Genomic DNA, 22,045 nt, shown 5'->3' with positions numbered 1-22,045 from the left:
ATGCATGGTCTGCGCCTGTACACCATGAAAAAAAATGAGACTGGAATTAAACATGCTTTAATTCCCGCCTGTTTTTTTTTCTTGAAATATTAAGTTGAAATTATCATTAATTTATCATCAATACACATAATTCATGCAGAAATCAAATGCACAACTTATCACCTACAACTAATTTCAATGGGTTTAACAATAACATGCATCAAGTACCACACCCACGGCCACCACGCCCACTCACTCCTTTCGGTCAGCCATGGCACCAAAATCACACTCTAGGCGGCACAACATGGGCTTGCATTCGCCTCTTGCGCAGCTATGCGACACATTCTTATATATCAAAATTAGATTTTCTGATACAAATACACTTCAAAGAATTAATTTATATCTGATATTTGATTGTTCCCTAAGAAATTTTCTGTTTATACGGCTTTGAAGTAAGAAAATAGAAACATGATTTACCTTAAGTGTCCAAAAAAACTCCTTTTTATAACAAAAAACATTGCCGACATTGAACTGAAATTGTCACTAACTCGTAGAAGAAAGTCTGCCGATATTAATGATACATAACACATGGTTATTTGATGCCCCTAAAGGGCGTCAACAAGTAAAAGTAACTTGCAAGATTAACCCGGTTCTGGAGTCATATTTTCCAAAATGGCGACTTCCATCGTGTGACGACGGACAGGTGGTGCTCTCGAAAACGGCCTTAAAAACAACATTTTGGCGATGCAAATGTGAGTAAATTGACTAGAAATAAGAAGTTTAGATATAATAGAAAAAGATTAAGCCTGAGTCATATCGATTATTTTGAAAACCAGTGTTCGACAGCTCTAATTCGATCGAACATCGATGCATCGAATACTGAAGGCGTGGAAAATTTAGTCTTTCGTTTTTGCGTCGATGCGATGCGCTTTATATGCACTACGCACTGACGGTATGCGCTGGCGTTGGCCGGGTGAGCGTTGCACAAGCAGATGACAGAGCAAAGTTCGTTTGTATTTTCCCGTGATCACAAAACACACAAAAAAGGCCGGGGACCAAAGCAGAATTCTTCCCAAAATATCTTCAACAATGATATTTGCAGATGACAACATATAAGTTTAAAATGAAACAATAATAAAGACATGAATCACGCAGAGTCGATCCGAATGATTTTCGGTCGACTAGCATTCGCAGTCCATTCACCAGCCCCGTCCGCAGCTCCGTACACTCACTCTCCCGAAACGACAGGCGTGCTTGACGTCAGCGCCAGCAAACAATTGCAATCAACGGAGAGCGCTGTAACTTGCCTGAGATTGTGTAGTTGGATCCAAAATGAGCTCCAAATAAATTTATGGGAATAAATGCGTAATTTTCTCTGGATGGTCATTTGAATTGCTATTCAATGCTGATATAACGATTGTGAGGAAAGATTGTGGAATATGAGTTATGACGATGTTCGAGAATTAATCCTGATAATGACAATCCAGTTTTTTAGACGCAATTGAGCATGCGATCAAAATAAATACGAATGTTTCGAATCGAGCCCTAAATTCATCTAAATTATTACGATTTAACAAGATTTTATGGTCATACTAAGAATATTGACGATGTCAGCAAAGTATGTTATGTTCATATGGAAGAAATAATACTGGGATTATTTCTATTGTTCTATCTCTGGACGTCTCCTCCAAGCTCCGAGAAAATAAGCACAATGCGCATGCGTGTTTGATGACGTATGACATATTTTCCCATTCATGAAATCAGAGCCCAAAGTTGGGCACAAACTAGCTTCAAATTGATGGAAAAAAATATCAAACGCAATTTTCTCTGTTTTGTCATGTAAAATGTTATTATATAGTGATATTACGAACTTGAACAGAGTTTTTGCATGTAGACAATGTTCGAGAATCAATCCTGACGTGATGATTATTTTTTTTAGACAAGTGCACTAGCTCGACTCAAGAAGTCGATCGTCATGAGATGTCCGCCATTGAAAATTGAAACGAAATACAAACGTTTCACATCAAGCTCTAAATTCATATTAATGATTATCATATGCAAATTATTGTTGAATATTACGATTAAATAATGTTCTATGGTCATGATTTTAATATTGTTCATGAAAGCAAGATTTATTTTACGTTGATCGCGTCAATTTCCGGTCATTTTCTGGTTTGATTAAAGAACAGTACTGCGCATGCACGATCGATGGCCATGACTTCCATTCATGAATTCATCGTGCATAAATTATCTCGGCACGAGCAGACGAGTAAGACTCGAACTATGATCGAAATAAACTTCAAATTAATGGTGAATAGCATCATAATTACTCATTCGGTTTCATTTTGGGGGCAATAGAAATCAAGTAAGTAGTAGTAAAGTTGGACATTACTGATATTTTGATGATTGTGTAAACCAAACGAATCGGCCGGCCGACGTATTTTTTTTTTTTCGATGCACCGATTTTGCAAAATCTGCACCGGTGTTCGATGACATCGATCGAACACCGATTTTAAAATCGATTCGACTCAGGCTTAAAAAAGATCGTAACATTTTATGAAAAAAGGATTTGAAATGTTGATACACTGGCTCAATGAATTTTGCCCATTTTGTGTGTTGGCAGAATAGGAAATGTGTTAAACGCGAACCCGCTGCGATCGCTATTTCTATTTCACAAAATCTTTCAGATAATGATGAGTAAGTGTACCAAATAGGCCTATATAGTAGTATATCATAAATATATGAAAGAAATATAGGATTTTCTTGGAAAAAACCTTGGACAGTCATTATTAATTATTTTCAGATTGAAAGAAAAAAATGGTTTCCCATGTTTGCGCACCCATTCACTTTGCACACGATTCAGGGATTTTGTCTTTTTTGATGAGAAATGCTGCATTATTAGGCTGTCAGTGTCACAAGAAATGCCAAAAATTAATTATTTTCCACCATCTTGAGTAGGATTTTTTAATCAATATCTGTCAAGTTATGATTGTATTGCATGTGAAAAGTTATACAGGAATAACCGTCGTTTCTGGGGATTTATTCAACAATTTCTGACATTTTACTATATAATCCCCATTCACCGACGACGGTAGTGTGTTAGTGCGAGCCTGCATGTGTAATCTGGGTCGACAATACAGAGGGCGGGTTTTGTCCAGATTTTTTATTTCTTTTAGATTCTAAATGACATATTATCTTGAACGAAGGCCCACTATTTTCGTTAGACTCTAATCTTTCTATTGATACTATGTAAAATCTAATATAAAATATCTAAAATGTACGTTACCGATGAGTTATTCCCCGGGTTATTCCTTACTTTTTAATTTTCTGCCAGAGAGGAAAATATGGCAGCCGTCAACGAGTTGTGCTGTTATCAAGGCTTTCCGATTAAATTTTTGATATCTTGGCCAATCAATGCGAGGGACAAGTTCCGAACGCACTCACATCTACACAGCGAAAAAAATACACAGGGGCGGCGGGCGAATTCGCCTCGGAAATGCCTAAAGTTGTCCTCGTAATCACCCAAAATCATGCTTTCGGGGGCGACATTAATCTTAATGTCGCCCCCGAAATTATTGCCGAGCGATAAGAATTCAGCGGCCCACGAGCGCCATATGCTTGAGCTCCGCTTACCATTTAAAAATAATAAAAAATCCACACTCAAACTCATGAACAAGCCTTGGAAATAGCGAGGAACACAGTTTCAAATTCCGAAGTTGCGTGGTTTTTTCTGTACAACGTTTTTCCATACACATGGTATGAAAAAAAAATCAACGCAGCGGTCAGGAAACGGTTGCATGTATAAAGGGGTCCATTATGACTACCACCATGTGCAATTCCTAATGCACATTTTCCCCTACAGATATCACAATTCTGTGATAAAGTAATTCGAATTACACAGGAAATAAATCCCAGAGTCTAGTAACCTCGCATTGGTGAGTTGTCATTCGGTTTTGCTTTTCAAAACGGTCCAGTAACATCCGAAATAACTTATCTTATTTGCTAATTATAACTTAAAAATCATTTGTTCTATTTTTCTAGGGGATGAGGTGAATATCAGACAACATATCATTAAACAAAGCTCCATCTATTTTACAAGGACGTACATGCAGCGTTCTCGCCAGAAAATAATTCACCCATGTCGGGGACTTGTGCTGCCACTCCCGGGGGTGGGTGCGGAAGCAACGGCCTTTTCATCAAATAGAGACGCCAAGGAAGCCCCATTGTGGCGTATTTTTAAGCCCACACAAATGCACATAAATGCTAGGCCTGGGAGTAAACATCGATTGATCGAATGGTTCGATTGGCATGCCGCCAATCACCAATCGATTAGCAAAATTTACACAAATCGAATGTTCGGCAGATCCCGATTATGACATTGGGAGAACTCGAATACCCAAGTAATAATAACAAAATGACAAGAAAACAATGATGACACTTCATACAGGTTTAAAAATTATGTTACCGAGATAAAAAATAATCAATGATTGTATTACATTCAGTTACACACCAACATGAAAGCGCTCCAATTTTTTTTAATCCCACCCAACCTTGCCCTCGATACACAAAATGAGTTCATTGTCTGCATGCACAAAACAATAAGAAAACACACAACCAAGCTCACTTGAGCTGATTGGACCTTCGGATAGCCAATGAAACTTTTGGGGAAACAAAGAAGAAGGCAGTGGTTCCCTTATCAGGAGAGGTCATGACTTCAGAAATAAATTGACCCCTCTCCCATCTGTGTGTGTGTGAGGGAGAGAGAAAGATAAGGGTGGGAGCCGGAGAATTCCTTTCATGTTTCAAAACAATAATGCAACCTTTTTTCTATCCCCCTCACACAATGAAAACTACATTCCAACATGCTCCCGTCTTCACTGGTACTTTCTCGACTAGTCTCCAAAAATAGACCCAGTTATACATGTAGGTTCAAATGATAAAAAAATCGTAATTTTAAAAGGTATTTCAAATTAAATATTTTGCAAAATATTTTTTTGAAATACATGTGTAGAATCGTGGGCAGTGCCACAAGTGGGGGCGGGGACATGGTGTGGGCAAGGGATGAAATTGTTCAAGAAATGCTCCACCTGGAGTCAGTCTCAAAGAATAGTTCATGAATGAGTTGTTTACATCTTTGGGCTTTGGAGTTTGGACTCGCTGATCTGGGCTGATTCATTCATATGCAGGGGTGTGGCACTTGGAGGGATGCATGCATAATACCAGAGTACCAGCATGGATTTAGGAAGGATTTTCATTGGAACAATAAACTGAAAGTTTTAATCTCATTTCATGTAGTTTCTTTTGATATAAATATCATGGAGAAGGGGAAAAAGGTCCTACTTTCATTTATTCTAAACATGTGACTTTGATGGAGATTTCACCATAAAGTAGGTCAACTATTGTGACTTAAAAGACCTGATTCCCGACGAACAATCGAATCATTAGATTATTTTTTTTAGGAAATAATTGAATGGTAAAAATGACAATCGTCCCAGGCCTAACATCCATGCACCATAGCGGTCACACACAGTTCTCAAACTCCTTTGCCATTCGTTCATTGTGTGCAGAGAGGGCGGGATAAAATGACAAACACAGAACAACTCCTTTGCTTTTCGTTCATTGTGTGTATAGAGGGCGGGATAAATGACAAACACAGTACAAGTACATGTTCCTTGTATATACAATGCATTAATTCCAAGTTCCACTCCCATCATACCATTAAGCGCAGCTACCGGTAGGTCATGGAGCATAGCCGGTGTGATGTGCGGGGAATAGGCAACGGAACGATCGTACCATGCCGTCATATGCCCGCAATAGCAGCCGCGAGCTAGCTGGGCGCCTTGCCACTTTCCTAGCCGTAGTGAGCCTGTAAGTGGTCTTAAGTTGGTGGGACTTCGGCGCAACCCGATAAATGAAGTTGATATCACAGACTCCCGTTTCATAAACCTATCCTCCAATTAGCCGCCTAAGAGTAATGCGGATAATTCAATAAAAATTGCGTTCATAAACTCCGAAAATAAGCCGCATTATTTTTAAGAGCACCCGTCCTGAAAAAGGCGGATAATCGCCATGACAACTGGACACGCCCCCTTCGATGCGGTTGTGTTGGAAAAGGGTGACTTTGTGACCGCACCATGGCAATTATCCGCATTAGTTGGAAATGCGTTCATAAACTCAAAATCTTATCCCGATGCCGCTATTATGCGGATAATAGCAGCATCAGAGTAATGCGGATAACTCTTGTCCTCCAATTTTACAACCAAATTATGCTGCTATTAGCCGCGCATCATGCGTATTATACACTGGCGAGAACGCTGCGTACATGTACGCATTGGTGCTAGTACTAGCTAGCCAGTCTGAGCTCTGTCTCTCTGCCAGAGCTCTGGAGGACAATTCGCTCAGTAAAGGCCTCAATGATGGTGATTTTCTGTTTCAGACAGAGTTTACAATTCGGGTATATTATTCAAAACTGCCAATAAAGTTTGATGATTTCTTCATTGTCATGTACATTTTAAGTTATTAATGAGTTCATTCTCACCAAATTTAGACTTTCCCATAGAGAAATGCAATTTTCGTAGAGATCTGCATTTTCAAAGAACTTTAGGAAAAGTTAGGGTATGTGGGCCTTTATTACAGGCCGAGTTCAGGAATATTGTACTGGAATAGATGGAGTAGAAATTAGATATTGAATTCATTTATATCCAAGTTCAACTCACAGTAACACCCACACAAACACACCCACATCCATGATTCTAAGCATGAAGAAAATAACTTTAAAAAATCATACAATATTAAACATAGGCGGCGGAAGCCCTTTTTTTGTCTCACCTGCGAAGCAAAGTGAGACTATAGGCGCCGCTTTTCCGGCGGCGGTGGCGGCGTCAACATCAAATCTTAACCTGAGGTTAAGTTTTTGAAATGACGTCATAACTTAGAAAGTATATGGACCTAGTTAATAAAACTTGGCCGTAAGGTTAATCAAGTATTACTGAACATCCTATTAGAGTTTCATGTCACATGACCAAGGTCAAAGGTCATTTAGGGTCAATAACTTAGACCATGTTGGAGGAATCAACATCGAAATCTTAACCTGAGGTTAAGTTTTTGAAATGTCATCATAACTTAGAAAATATATGGACCTAGTTCATGAAACTTGGACATAAGATTAATGAAGTATCACTGAACATCCTGCATGAGTTTCACGTCACATGACCAAGGTCAAAGGTCATTTAGGGTCAATGAACTTTGGCCGAATTGGGGATATCTGTTGAATTCCCATCATAACTTTGATTGTTTATGGATCTGATTCATGAAACTTGGACATAACAGTAATCAAGCATCACTGAAAATTTTGTGCAAGTTTCAGGTCTCATGATTAAGGTCAAAGGTCATTTAGGGTCAATGAACTTTGGCCGAATCGGGGGTATCTGTTGAATTACCATCATAACTTTGAAAGTTTATTGGTCTAGTTCATTAAACTTGGACATTAGAGTAATCAAGTATCACTGAACATCCTGTGCGCATTTCAGGTCACATGACCAAGGTCAAAGGTCAATGAACTTTGGCCAAATTGGGTGTATCTGTTGAATTACCATCATAACTTTGAAAGTTTATGGATCTGATTCATGAAACTTGTACATAAGAGTAATCAAGTATCACTGAACATCCTGTTCGAGTTTCAGGTCACATGATCAAGGTCAAAGGTCATGTAAGGTCAATGAACTTTGGCCAAGTTGGGGTTTTTCGTTGAATAACCATCATATCTCTGTAAGTTTATTGGTCTAGTTCATAAAAAGTGGACATAAGAGTAACCATGTATCACTGAACATCTTGTGTGAGTTAGACTAGTATTCAAAGTCAGCACTGCTGCTATATTGAACCGCGTGATGCAGGTGAGACGGCCAGAGGCATTCCACTTGTTTTTTTTTTTACTTGTCAAATTTTTTTCATGCATCCCCCCTATAATTTGATTGATAAACCTTTTTTTTTTGTCAAAAAATTGTGTGGTGGACCCCCCCCAAAAAAAAAATGTTTGGCTTCCGCTGCCAATGATATTAAACAATAAGTAATAATTCATGAATAAGTGAACAGGTATTCCTCAAAATACAAAAACGTAGCATTTGAAAAGAGCCCCCGAAATGCAAAAAGTAGCCCCCGAAAGGTAGAAATGGAGCCCTCAAAATTTTACAAAAAATTGAAAATTGAAAATCTGCATGTACAAGGTACGATATTTCTGAATTTTAAACATTTTTTTTGTAAATATGGATGTGATTTCTTTTTCATAATGTGACATTTTATGCACAAAAAACGATCAGAAAATTGGGTTTCCGCCGAATTTTAGATCTGACATTACTGCTAATACTTGTCTGTACGTACGGGCCTCCAAGCTCTTCAGTCTACTGTATGTATTGGTGAGTGAGCCACCGCAGTTCAGCGGAACAACCAAAATACAGAGACTGAAGCTTTTGGTCTAGTGAAAAGTGTGTGTTCGTTGGTATTTTCTTTTACTAGAATCGCGCAGATACGCATGTGCACAGACAATGGGGACTGCGCAGACTTGGGGGAACTTGCCATAATTTGGTACATGTAGTTCTAGTGTAGTGTGATCTTAAATTAATTTGCGTGTTAGGCCACCTTATTTTTCGCTTGATCGAATATCTCATTATATAATTAATATCTTAAAAAACTGATATCACCAACAGAAAGAGCGACTTCAAATTATACAGTTTGTTAATTTACTTGAAGGCAAGGTCTCTGTTTGTGAAAATATTAGATGGATTGGTAGACTTTTTAACAATCTCTCTCTTGTATCCTTCCTCCATTAAGGTCGGAGATCGCTGGTAACAGTTGAAAAATATAGTTCAAAAATTGGTATTCGAGTTGTTGTATCTTTTCAAAGAAAATATGACTTGGAGAACAGCCACATGTATTTTTAGCACAGTAGTGCACAAGCATATGCGTCAAGGGCGTAAAGGTAATTACGCCTCATGCCAACATTGCGTTTAATTTTTTTTCAGAGAAAACAATTCTATTGGTTGACCTTTAGAAGCATACAAAAAATTTAATGATTGGTTGATGATAAATTATTGGGTATGTCAGAGATTTAAATAGGGGACGTCCTTACAGAGATAAGACAATTTTCACAATACCAATTTAAGAGAATTTTATTTTTAGCGAGCTGTTATCTTGCTGAGTTACAAAAAAAGTTAAGACAATTTTCAGAATACCACCCCTAGTATGTTATGTATTCATTGTTTTTGTCTTTTGATTTTCAGAGCATTAACCCACATTGATTTGGAAGCCAACATGGGCTCCTTAGATAAGCTTGTTGTGACATGTCAAGGGCATTACAATGATCCTGATCTTCATTTCAAGTTACATTGGCTCATTAAACAACTTTCTACCATAACAGAAACAGGTAAGATTCTACATTAATATGATACATGATACATTAATATGATACATGCATGTTTAAGCTCAACTCAAGTTCACACAAAAAAAGGTGGTACAAAACCTTGGACTATGCAGATTTCATGTATAATTGCATTAATTCTACGTGTATTTAGCATTCACAGCAAAGAGTGTGCAGAGCAAGACTATACATTGTAGGCACTGCTTTTCTGATGGCGGCGGCGTTGACATTGAAATCTTTAAGGTTAAGTTTTTGAAATGTCATCTTAACTTAGAAAGTATATGGACCTATTTCATGAAACTTGGACACAAGGGTAATCAAGTATTACAGAATATCCTGCCTGAGTTTCAGGTCATGTGACCTAGGTCAAAATTACGCCATTACACTTTTGGCCTTTATTATAATGCTTTTGAGCGAGATAAGGTGCATACACATTTAAACATGTAGTAATACATTGCGCATTAGCGACATTTACTTGCTGACTGGGCAAGCTAGTGCTTTACAAAAGTTATGTACATGTAGCTCCCTGGATAAATAAGTCTGTTCCTGACAACAATCCTGTAAGGTTGGCAATACATGGCATTTTTTGCGCATTGTGCGTATGATATATTTCCTCTTCCAAGAAATTTATAATACCGCATGGGACGTATGATATTATGATTTTTATCTCAGAGTTTATGACTCTAGCTTCTGGATTACTACTTTTTACTTTTACATAAAGTTGGCAGCCCTGAACTTAGACCATGTTGGTGGAATCAACATCGAAATATTAACCAATGGTTAAGTTTTTGAAATGTCATCATACTTTAAAAAGTATTTGGACCTAGTTCATAAAACTTAGACATAAGGGTAATCAAGCATTACTGAACATTCTGCTTCAGGTCACATGACCAAGGTCACAGGCAAGGCTCGACATTATCAGTGGCCCGGGGCCACCAGAAATTCACCTCGGGCAACCATTGAAAAAATGTTAAGTTTTGGTGGCCCGAATCGGGCAACCAATAATTGTCAAAGTAGCACAATTTTTCTCCCGATTTTGCATGCATTTATCAACTTTCTACAGTTCACTGAATTGGAAGCCAATTCGTCATGCGCCCTTTTTGTTAATCTACACACAAATACACAAACACAAAGATTGTATAGTCATGACAGTATGTAGGCGTACCAATATAGCATACAGTAACTATTATTCAGCCGGCCGCGCCGGCCATCTGCATGAGCTATGCATGCATGAAAGCACTGCAGCTAGCTGTGCGCTAGCAGACTATTCAGACTCATGGAGCTGCGATACGATATGTTTCTGCTAAGAAATCTTCCCCAGAACTTTGAAAATCTACGTCAAAGTCACATTTTACAATGCCCTTCTACAGTCCATATAACTAAATCCTGATTATTTGCAAGCATTAAAAAGAGGAATTATGATCCCTCTTTTGACTCAAAAAAGACCGATTTCCAAATGCATTAATACACATAAAACTCATAGGTGAGTACGTCACAGTCCTACGTGTGCATTTGTATGTATGTTGATATTGGCTTTCTTTCGAAGCTGTCTTTTCTAGCCAAAAATAAACTGACAGCTTCTTTCTTTCTTGTTTATAAATGACTTCTTAAACCACTCTTAAGGAAGTAAATACTTTGGGAAGGCATTTCATTTATATGAAATGTGAATTTTTCCATCATTTTGTCAAATATAGGGAAGGACTTTTCTCATCTTTTTCCAGATATAACTTTTGCCATTTTCTTATTTTTTTTCTTTAATTTTTTTTATAATGATTAAACCATTTATACCCCTTCCCATTGAATATGCCTGATTAAAGAATATGTTTCTACTGAATAATAATGATAATAATTTTCCCCATTTTTGTCTCACCTGCGAAGCAAAGTGAGACTATAGGCGCCGCTTTTCCGACGGCGACGGCGGCGGCGACGGCGGCGGCGACGGCGGCGGCGGCGGCGGCGGCGGCGGCGGCGTCAACATCAAATCTTAACCTGAGGTTAAGTTTTTGAAATGATGTCATAACTTATAAAGTATATGGACCTAGTTAATAAAACTTGGCCATAAGGTTAATCAAGTATTACTGAACATCCTATCAGAGTTTCATGTCACATGACCAAGGTCAAAGGTCATTTAGGGTCAATGAACTTAGACCATGTTGGAGGAATCAACATCGAAATCTTAACCTGAGGTTAAGTTTTTGAAATGTCATCATAACTTAGAAAATATATGGACCTAGTTCATGAAACTTGGACATAAGGTTAATCAAGTATCACTGAACATCCTGCATGAGTTTCACGTCACATGGCCAAGGTCAAAGGTCATTTAGGGTCAATGAACTTTGGCCGAATTGGGGATATCTGTTGAATTCCCATCATAACTTTGAAAATATATGGACCTAGTTCATGAAACTTGGACATAAGGTTAATCAAGTATCACTGAACATCCTGCATGAGTTTCACGTCACATGACCAAGGTCAAAGGTCATTTAGGGTCAATGAACTTTGGCCGAATTGGGGATATCTGTTGAATTCCCATCATAACTTTGAAAGTTTATGGATCTGATTCATGAAACTTGGACATAATAGTAATCAAGTATCACAGAACATCCTGTGCGCGTTTCAGGTCTCATGATTAAGGTCAAAGGTCAATGAACTTTGGCCGAATCGGGGGTATCTGTTGAATTACCATCATAACTTTGAAAGTTTGTTGGTCTAGTTCATTAAACTTGGACATTAGAGTAATCAAGTATCACTGAACATCCTGTTCGAGTTTCAGGTCACATGATCAAGGTCAAAGGTCATGTAAGGTTAATGAACTTTGGCCATGTTGGGGTTTTTTGTTGAATAACCATCATATCTCTGTAAGTTTATTTGTCTAGTTCATAAAAAAGGGAAATAAGAGTAACCATGTATCACTGAACATCTTGTGCGAGTTAGAGTAGTATTCAAAGTGAGCACTGCTGCTATATTGAACCGCGTGATGCAGGTGAGACGGCCAGAGGCATTCCACTTGTTATTAATTTTGTCTACTTCATTTTTCTTTCATTTTCTTTTGTTTTTTCTCTAATTTTTTTTTCCTGTTCCTTGTTTTTTATTTCTTCATTTTCTTTCTTTTGTTTTATTTCACTTATTTATTTAATAATTTTTTTTCTTTTTTCAATATGCTATTCTACAAATTATTTTTGTTTGTTTCCCCCTTTTATGCATTGTTCTAATTTTGCAGCATATTTTTCTGTGATTTTCTCCTGCTATAATATGCTGGAAAAGAGAAAATAAACTGTATTTGGGGCCTGCGATCAAAGAGGAAGAAAGGAAAAATCATTCTTTTGCACATCTACATGTATCTGAGTTTGCTATGCACTATTTATTTACTTTACCATTATAAGTGTGCAGTGGCGTAACTACGGGGGGGCATGGGGGGGCACGTGCCCCCCCAATCGGCTGGCAAAAAAAAAAAAACGGGGAAAAGGAGAAAAAGAGGGAAAAAGGAAGAGAAACGTAGACAGTGGGGGGAAAGAATAAATTGTTGTTTATCATAGTGTTATATTATATTATGTTATATAACTAAGCATTTTTTCACAACTTTATGAAACATTATTTGCTTAATTGTGTCTTCATTGTTCCTGGTGCTCGCATAGACTTTTTAACGAGATATATAAACCTGCTGTACTAAAGCCTCCCGTTTTCAAATCAATATACAACAAAATAATATATTTCCTCGCAATTATAGTTATTATTGTTTTAAGTAGTGATATATTCTTCTTTTTCATGACTACTGAAAGCTATTGCCCTGGCTATTTTAAGGTCTTAATATAAAACATTTCCTGTCCGTGCTAACGTTCGCATTAGTGGATTGGTGAAATTTTTGCTCTTCATGAACTCCTAAAATCAGTCCTTAAAATGTCAATTTTTCTGATCTGAATATCAAAAAATTTTAGCTCGCGCATCATTTGGTTTATGAAATACGTGGGGTCTTATTGAATTCCTACAAACAAGCTTTGGAATGCCCCTCTTCATGTCTGAATTTCCTAGATTTTCAGCTCGCGCTTCGCGCTCGCAGTATTTCATTAGTGTGATGCGTATAATAATCATGATTACAATGACTTCAAAAAGTGCTCCATGTGTTTAGATGTAATTCGAACAAAATCAGCAAGCGCTTGGCACTCGCATTATATGACTATGGTGAGATATGTATACTCGTAACTATAGTCCTTAAAATATCCATGTTTGTATTCAATATATACAAAAATTTCAGCTCGCGCTTCGCGCTCGCATCATTTGGTTAGTCAAATACGTAGGGTCTTAGAGAATTCCTACAAACAACCCTTAGAATGCCCCTCTTCAGGTCTATATTTCCTAAATTTTCAGCTCCCGCTTTTGCGCTTGCAGTATTTGATTAGTAAGATGCGCATGATAATCATGATTACATGACTACAAAAGGTGCATCATGACTGTGTTTAGATGTAATTTTAACAAAATCAGCAAAGGATGGCAATAGCATTAGATGACTATGGTGAGATATTTATACTCTTAATGGATTCTAAAATATAATCCTTAAAATTTCCTTGTTTAGGGTCAATATATACAAAAATTTTAGCTCACGCTTCGCGCTCGCATTGTTTGTTTAGCGAGACAGTTAAGTATCATGATTACAAAACAATTCGCTTATAATGTCAATTTTTAGCCGTCATATCAAAAATTTTCAGCTCGCGCTTCGCGCTCGCATTATTTAATCAGTGAGATACATATCCGTTTGATGGCACTGCATGTCCTTAAAATATCTCTATTAGGTCAGTATACCTGACAACTGAGCGCGCTTCGCGCGCTCTCTAAGTGACCCGAAATTTTTGCTGGTGCCCCCCCAATGCCGTGACCCACGGTACGCCACTGTAAGTGTGTGTCTATACAGAGATTTTTTTTAAAAAGTCCACACAACCTGGGAAAAATACAATTCTTTTATTCTCTTTCAATCATTTCATATTTACAATGATAGAACAATTAATATATTACCATAAATCAAGAAGCAAAGTAAAATAACAGCAAGCATGATTTACATACGTACAAGATGTACAAAGTGAAAGTAACTTAATAGTGTTAATGGCTGCAGAATTGATATTTCAGAAGTTTGTTTTATTCCTTTTTAATTAATGTTTTTCTTTATATTTTTCGGGCCACCAAATTTTACAAACGGGCCACCAAAAAAAATTATTTAAAGGTTTTGTTGGCCCGAATGGCCACCACCAAAAAAAGTTAACGTGGAGCCTTGTCATAGGTCATTTAGGGTCAATGAACTTTGGCCATGTTGAGGGTATTTGTTGATTTCCATCATAACTTTATGGATCTTGTTCATGAAACTTTGACATGAGAGTGATCAAGTGTCAATAAACATCCTGTGTGGGTTTCAGGTCGCATGGCCAAGGTCAAAGGTCATTTAGGGTCAATGAACTTGATTAAGTCTTGGGAATCAAAACAAAATCTTAACCATGGTTAAGTTTTTGAAATGTCATGACAATGTTGTATATGGATATCATTCATGACACTTGGACATAAGAGTAATCAAGAATAACTTTCAGTGAACATCTTTCATGAGTTTCAGGCCACATGACCGAGGTCAATGAACTTTGGCTGTGTTGGGGCCTAGGGGGTATTGAATTGCCACCAGAACTTATGGATCTTGTTCATGAAATGTGAACAATCAATTATCATTGATCATCATGCACAAGTCTTCGGTCACATGATCAAGGTCAAATGAGTCTCAATGAACATATTCTTATAATCTTAAGTCGTTTTCAAAGTCAGCACTACTGCTACATGAAGTTAATCGCATAATACGAGCGAAACTGCTAGTGGAAATCCACTTGTTTTTTTATATGCCTCATTGCATGTGCATTGAATCAAGGGAAATATAGTCTGCATGGTCAATTGTTATGTACCCCTCCTGGTTAAGTGAATTTTGTGATTATAGTTCTTTGAGTTGACACATGTCATCCTCTAGATTGGAAAAGGTAAAGGAATAATTGTAATTGTATTGCAATTTGCTTTCCTTTTTTGTATTCCCTATTAAAATCTATTTTGTATCTTTACATAATCTTGAGTGTGCGTAATGAGAGTGTAGCCTACAATATTTTGTCCAGTAACCAAACCGTTAATCAAATTTGAAACATTGAATTATTCCTTTCGGTATCCATAGATTTAGACATTTTTTAGTCCATTTACATGTATATGTTACTGAAGCTGTAGGTCAAGGTGAGACATAATTCATGAGAGATAGTCAATATATCTATGACTGAATTGTTTATGTTTTACATGTTGTGTAGACCTTGTCCCCATAACACAAAGGTTAGCGATTAATTGCTAATTTGAAAGAGCAATTCTGATTGGTTCATAGTCAGTCTACGGAGCAAAATGCACACATGCAGCAATGATCTTCCATTTCAATTAGTGATTAATCACTAATCTTTGTGTTATGGGGCCCAAACTACCCATTGCAGTCAGAGTGTGCAATCATTATTGGCAAAGCAGGTGAAAATTGCTTGCTGAAATCTCAAGGGGGAGGGGGGCATCAACCACCTCCTCGCCCCCTTCTCCCCCTCCCCCCCTGAGAACTGCCAAAAAAGCAAAGCCTGGAACCCATAGCACAAACTTACCGTAAGCAATGATCATAGGAATTATACACCAGTCCTAGACGGGACGTAGTATGGTATCACGCTCGGTGTCCATTTAACTTAAACTAGGCTTATAAAATTTGGTGTGTGATACTAGCTTAAATCCCAGGAAGCCTATTGATTTTTTAGGTCAAAGGTCAAGGTCACAATGACATGTTTTCCTCATACCCTTCTAATGTCCTTGTAAACGTGATAACTTCAGTTATGGTTAATAAGCTTACATGTATATAATTTGGTTTGTATGATACATGTACTAGCATACATGTAGTCACATATATAGATTTTCATGGCAACACCATTGAAGTCTACATGTGGGACTACAATATTTACCGAGAGTAAGTTCAAATCAGAGTCGGGAAAGAGGTGAATATTCTTCATTTTTCTGATAGTTTTCAACTAAATCAACTGAATCAAAATAATTTCAAGGAATTGTTGAAAATAGATGGCCATTTCATGGATTTAAAGATGTAAAATGTGAAATTTTAGCAATTTTTTTTTTAGCAGGAGCGCGAAATTTTGTAAACGTATTGACCCAGGCCTAGTTTCACCACAGATTAATTAATAGCTACACAGCTAAAAATCTGCAATTTATCATACATGTATTGTATTGAATTGATTTGAGCTACTCAAGGAGAGTGATTCTGAGGAGCTTAATTGAACTCCTTAAGGAGAGCGATTTATTGAGCTCCACGGAATTATAAATGTGAAGGACTGATAATTTGGTGTGTATGATACTAGCATAGATCTCAGGAAGCCTATTGATTTTGAAGTCCAAAGGTCAAGGTCACAGACATGTTTTCATCTTACCCTTTTGCAGTCCTTGGAAACACGATAACTGCAGTTTAACTTAACCTTAGTAGGCTCAATGATTTGGTGCGTACATATGGTATTAGCATGGATCCCAGGAAGCCTATTGATTTTGAGGTCAAAAGGCCAAAGGTCGAGGTCACAGTGACATATTTTCATCTTACTCTTCTGCAGTCCTTGTAAATGCAATAATTTTAGTTTAACTTAACTTAGGTTTACATAATTTGATGTGAATGATACTAGCATAGCTATTAGCAATTCTATTGATTTTGAAGTCAGACGGTCAAAGGTGAAGTCACCACCTTCCACTTATCTTGCTTGACCAATAACTCCATTTTCTGCATTACAGGCGGGCGTATTATGTGCTCGCCTTAGGGACACTCTTGTTCTACAATTGATTGCATTGACTACAATGTAGCCTACAAGCAAATCATGAAATTCAAGCATACAAAAAATCGCTAACCTTCGTGTTACGGGACCCTGGTTGGGGTTAAAGGGGTCAGTGCTTTAGAACCCTCTCAGATATAGAAAGCATTTTTCACTTTATCTGCAGAACACTTAAATTTGATAATTTAAACTTAAAGGTTCGGATGAGCTGCGTCTCTACACATTTGGTCATTTTCAAACGTGAGTGACACGACAATCGGAGAGGTTTAAGGGCTCATATCTTCAAACTTAAAGGTTATGAATCAATCATGACTACTATATTATATACAATGTAGGACTGGCATGGGCCACTAAGAGTTTGATTTGAATTCAACAATTCGTTTAGTAGATATGATTAAAAAACCGTGCGTGAGTGACACAACAAATTTTGGACATGGGTTTCTGACCACTAACACATATGGTTGGATTCGTGCCCAAGTAGTTGTCATGGAGTACTGTGAGTACCAGTAAATGGACATAAATAGTGTACCTATCTAACACATATAGTCAAAATCAATCAAACCTTCTCTATGGAAAATGGTACCCTCCTATATACCGTGAGTGACACGACATCCAAAACGTGAGTGACACGACAAGTGCAAAAATACAACATTTATCTCAACATTGAAAGTATTTTTTGCATGATGTAGAAGAGTAAAATACCATTAACCAAAAAACAAGCTTAATTACATAATAACTGCTTTCTTTTAAGTTCATAATATGTCATCCTGATGTTTTATTCTTGGTTTATGGTCATATTTGCCCATCAACTCACATTCCCTATACCATACCACATTGTCACACTAGGGCTTCTACCACTCTCCTCTTTAGAGGAGGAGGGGGCACTTGAAGGAGGTGTTATGAGGTCTTGGCATTGACATCAACTCAAACATTCTTTTTGTGGCCTGATATCATTCAAAACTTTAACTCTTTCTCCCTATCTGTATATGAAAGTTTACAGGTTTATACAATTCAGCATCCACAATGGATGGAATAATTTTTCCTTGTAAGAAAGGTATTCTCAATAGTCACTTGCATCATCTGGCATGGTCTGGAAGCCAATGATGTCATGTATGACTGCCTTTTCTTGAAATATTGGATTTCAATATTATCCTCCTTTAATATTTTTATCTTAGGCATTGTCCAAATAGGACATGGCAGTTTAAATGTCTTTTTTGGTACCAAACCACAATCACGTTGCTGCACACTTCAGATGGACTATCAGCAAATTGCCTTGAGAAAATTGGAAATTCAACTCAACAAGCATAGGTTTTCTCCTGAACACTGCTTGTATGTGGACCCTCCCAAGGCAGTACATATGTAGGCACTGTACCAAAATTCAGAGCTATGCTTTTTGCTGGAATTTGTAAGCGCCTTTTCATTGCTAATTATTTGATCATATACCATACCACGGGAATCCAGGGAAAGCCACAAGGTGAAAGACGCAGTCAGTACCTGATTCTTGCAGTCTGCTAACAACTACAAGTCATTAGCCTTTCCTTTTCTAAGCCCTTGGATGTCAACATCCCAACCAGGCTCCCTTTACACCTCAATAGCTTTTTCCCCTCGAGGTCCAGCTCTGTTCTTATCAGGGTACCCCCCCCAAAAAAAAAATGATCTACTGGTACATGGCAACCCATCCAAAGTTGCTCAAATCAAAATGCGGTCTCGGTTGGGACTTGTTGGGACCTACATGAACATGCATCATTTTGTTGTAATGAATATGTGTAAATGCAAATCTGCTCTGAACACACATCGGCCCACTTACGGTAGTTTGCTGTACAGACCCTACATGTAGTTAATCACTAGCGGTATGAATGGTGGCCGAACAAATAATGATTTTGAACTTGGCATGTAGCTGCTTCAAGCAATATCCAAAATGTTCTATCAAATCTCAGTACATTCTCACCTGAAATGTTTGTTTTCTTGCAAATTTTTCATGTCCTGGAATACAAGCTTTATGGCAAATGAAAATTTTGATTTAATCAATCAGAAGGAAAAGAAAAAATATTTTCTTTTCCGAATTTGAAAAAAATGTTTGTTCATGGTGATCTCTTATATCTCATGTACATTACTTTACCACTATAATTTCTGCAAATTTCAAAAAAGGATCTGTGACTTTTGTAGCTGAGTATAACAAAGAAATAACATTACTCAAAAGCAGCGTTCTCGCCAGAAAAAAATTCACCCATGTCGGGGACTTGTGCTGCCACTCCCGGGGGGTGGGTGCGGAGCGCGGAAGCGACGGCCTTTTCATCAAATAGAGACGCTAAGGAAGCCCCATTGTGGCGTATTTTTAAGCCCACACAAATGCACATAAATGCTAGGCCTGGGAGTAAACATCGATTGATCGAATGGTTCGATTGGCATGCCGCCAATCACCAATCGATTAGCAAAATTTACACAAATCGAATGTTCGGCAGATCCCGATTATGACATTGGGAGAACTCGAATACCCAAGTAATAATAACAAAATGACAAGAAGACAATGATGACACTTCATACAGACAGGTTTAAAAATTATGTTACCGAGATAATTTTTCAAAAATAATCAATGATTGTATTACATTCACAGTTACACACCAACATGAAAGCGCTCCGAATTTTTTTTAATCCCACCCAACCTTGCCCTCGATACACAAAATGAGTTCATTGTCTGCGTGCACAAAACAATAAGAAAACACACAACCAAGCTCACTTGAGCTGATTGGACCTTCGGATAGCCAATGAAACTTTTGGGGAAACAAAGAAGAAGGCAGTGGTTCCCTTATCAGGAGAGGTCATGACTTCAGAAATAAATTGACCCCTCCCCCATCTGTGTGTGTGTGTGTGTGTGAGGGAGAGCTAGAGAAAGATAAGGGTGGGAGCCGGAGAATTCCTTTCATGTTTCAATACAATAATGCAACCTTTTTTCTATCCCCCTCACACAATGAAAACTACATTCCAACATGCGCCCGTCTTCACCGGTACTTTCTCGACTAGTCTCCAAAAATAGACCCAGTTATACATGTAGGTTCAAATGATAAAAAATCGTAATTTTAAAAGGTATTTCAAATTAAATATTTTGCAAAATATTTTTTTGAAATACATGTGTAGAATCGTGGGCAGTGCCACAAGTGGGGGCGGGGACATGGTGTGGGCAAGGGATGAAATTGTTCAAGAAATGGTCCACCTGCATGGGGTCAGTCTCAAAGAATAGTTCATGAATGAGTTGTTTACATCTTTGGGCTTTGCTGGACTTTGGACTCTGATCTGGGCTGATTCATTCATATGCAGGGGTGTGGCACTTGGAGGGATGCATGCATAATACCAGAGTACCAGCATGGATTTAGGAAGGATTTTCATTGGAACAATAAACTGAAAGTTTTAATCTCATTTCATGTAGTTTCTTTTGATATGAATATCATGGAGAAGGGGAAAAGGGTCCTACTTTCATTTATTCTAAACATGTGACTTAATTTGATGGAGATTTCACCATAAAGTAGGTCAACTATTCTGATTTAAAAGACCTGATTCCCGACGAACAATCGAATCATTCGATTATTTTTTCAGGAAATAATTGAATGGTAAAAATGACAATCGTCCCAGGCCTAACATCCATGCAATATAGCGGTCACGCACAGTTCTCAAACTCCTTTGCTATTCGTTCATTGTGTGCAGAGAGGGCGGGATAAAATGACAAACACAGTACAACTCCTTTGCTATTCGTTCATTGTGTGTAAAGAGGGCGGGATAAATGACAAACACAGTACAAGTACATGTTCCTTGTATATACAATGCATTTATTCCAAGTTCCACTCCCATCATATCAGTAAGCGCAGCTACCGGTAGGTCATGGAGCATAGCCGGTGTGATGTACGGGGCAGACGGGGGAATAGGCAACGGAACGACCTTACCGTGCCGTCATATGCCCGCAATAGCAGCCGCGAGCTAGCTGGGCGCCTTGCCACTTTCCTAGCCGTAGTAGGCCTGTAAGTGGTGGGACTTCGGCGCAACCCGATAAATGAAGTTGATATCACTAAGATGAGTTCATGGAGTGTATTTTTTTTCCTGAATATTTCCATTTCAATTTTTCCACGCATGTCGCCACGAATGTCGCTGAAATTTTACGCATGGTTCCACTTGGTCTCCATTTCCGCACGCATGGTGTTTGCACCATGCGTATTATACACTGGCGAGAACGCTGTTCAAAAGAAAGGTGAACTTTCTGCTTATTTCTGTAAATGGAGACAGAGAATGTTCGAGTAATACCTAGGTATGACTTGAACCATCACCATCACCAACCCTTTATGCATTGTAAATATGTCCATTGCTTAAGTATAGTGGTTTTTCTCTTGATACATTCACAATTTTGTGTTGATTGATTATGTTGTTATATTCTTAATCACAGTACATTCACCAAAAAATCTGAGTCTTCACACCAATGGAAAATTGTCAGGATTTTTTAAACCAAGGCAACCACGGAGAGGAGAGAAAATAGATGAACTCAATGTCAAATTCAATATTTCCATAAAAAGGAGTAAAATTAGGAAGATGGAGGAAACTATTAGACTAAAATAGGCCTAAATGATGTCAGGAACAACATTTTGACTGTATCCCTGGTAAAACGCTTCAAAAATTACTGGATGTCCCTTTTTATACACAATATAATACCGTGAGTGACACGACATTTCGTGAGTGACACGACATTGTGAGTGACACGACACAACTTTGACTGTTAATTTTAGCTTTACCTTAACACATTGGACCAAGTTACTTT

The 22,045-nt window shown here is 37.9% G+C and overlaps 1 protein-coding gene across 1 annotated transcript in view; it reads left to right on the top strand.

Annotated features, from left to right (window-relative positions):
• The window catches only part of LOC121430656 (nuclear receptor coactivator 6-like), a 42,599-nt gene that overhangs the window by 5,449 nt on the left and 15,105 nt on the right, over positions 1 to 22,045 (top strand). The window contains exon 2 of the mRNA XM_041627988.1: positions 9,255 to 9,397. Coding sequence (XP_041483922.1) covers positions 9,286 to 9,397 — 112 coding nt within the window. The 5' untranslated portion in view covers positions 9,255 to 9,285. The remainder of the gene's footprint in view (positions 1 to 9,254; positions 9,398 to 22,045) is intronic.

This window comes from Lytechinus variegatus, chromosome 17 (genome assembly GCF_018143015.1).
Source record: "Lytechinus variegatus isolate NC3 chromosome 17, Lvar_3.0, whole genome shotgun sequence".
Lineage (NCBI taxonomy): Eukaryota > Metazoa > Echinodermata > Echinoidea > Temnopleuroida > Toxopneustidae > Lytechinus > Lytechinus variegatus.
Note: the sequence above shows the minus strand (reverse complement) of the source record. Positions and strands in the feature narration are given on the sequence as shown.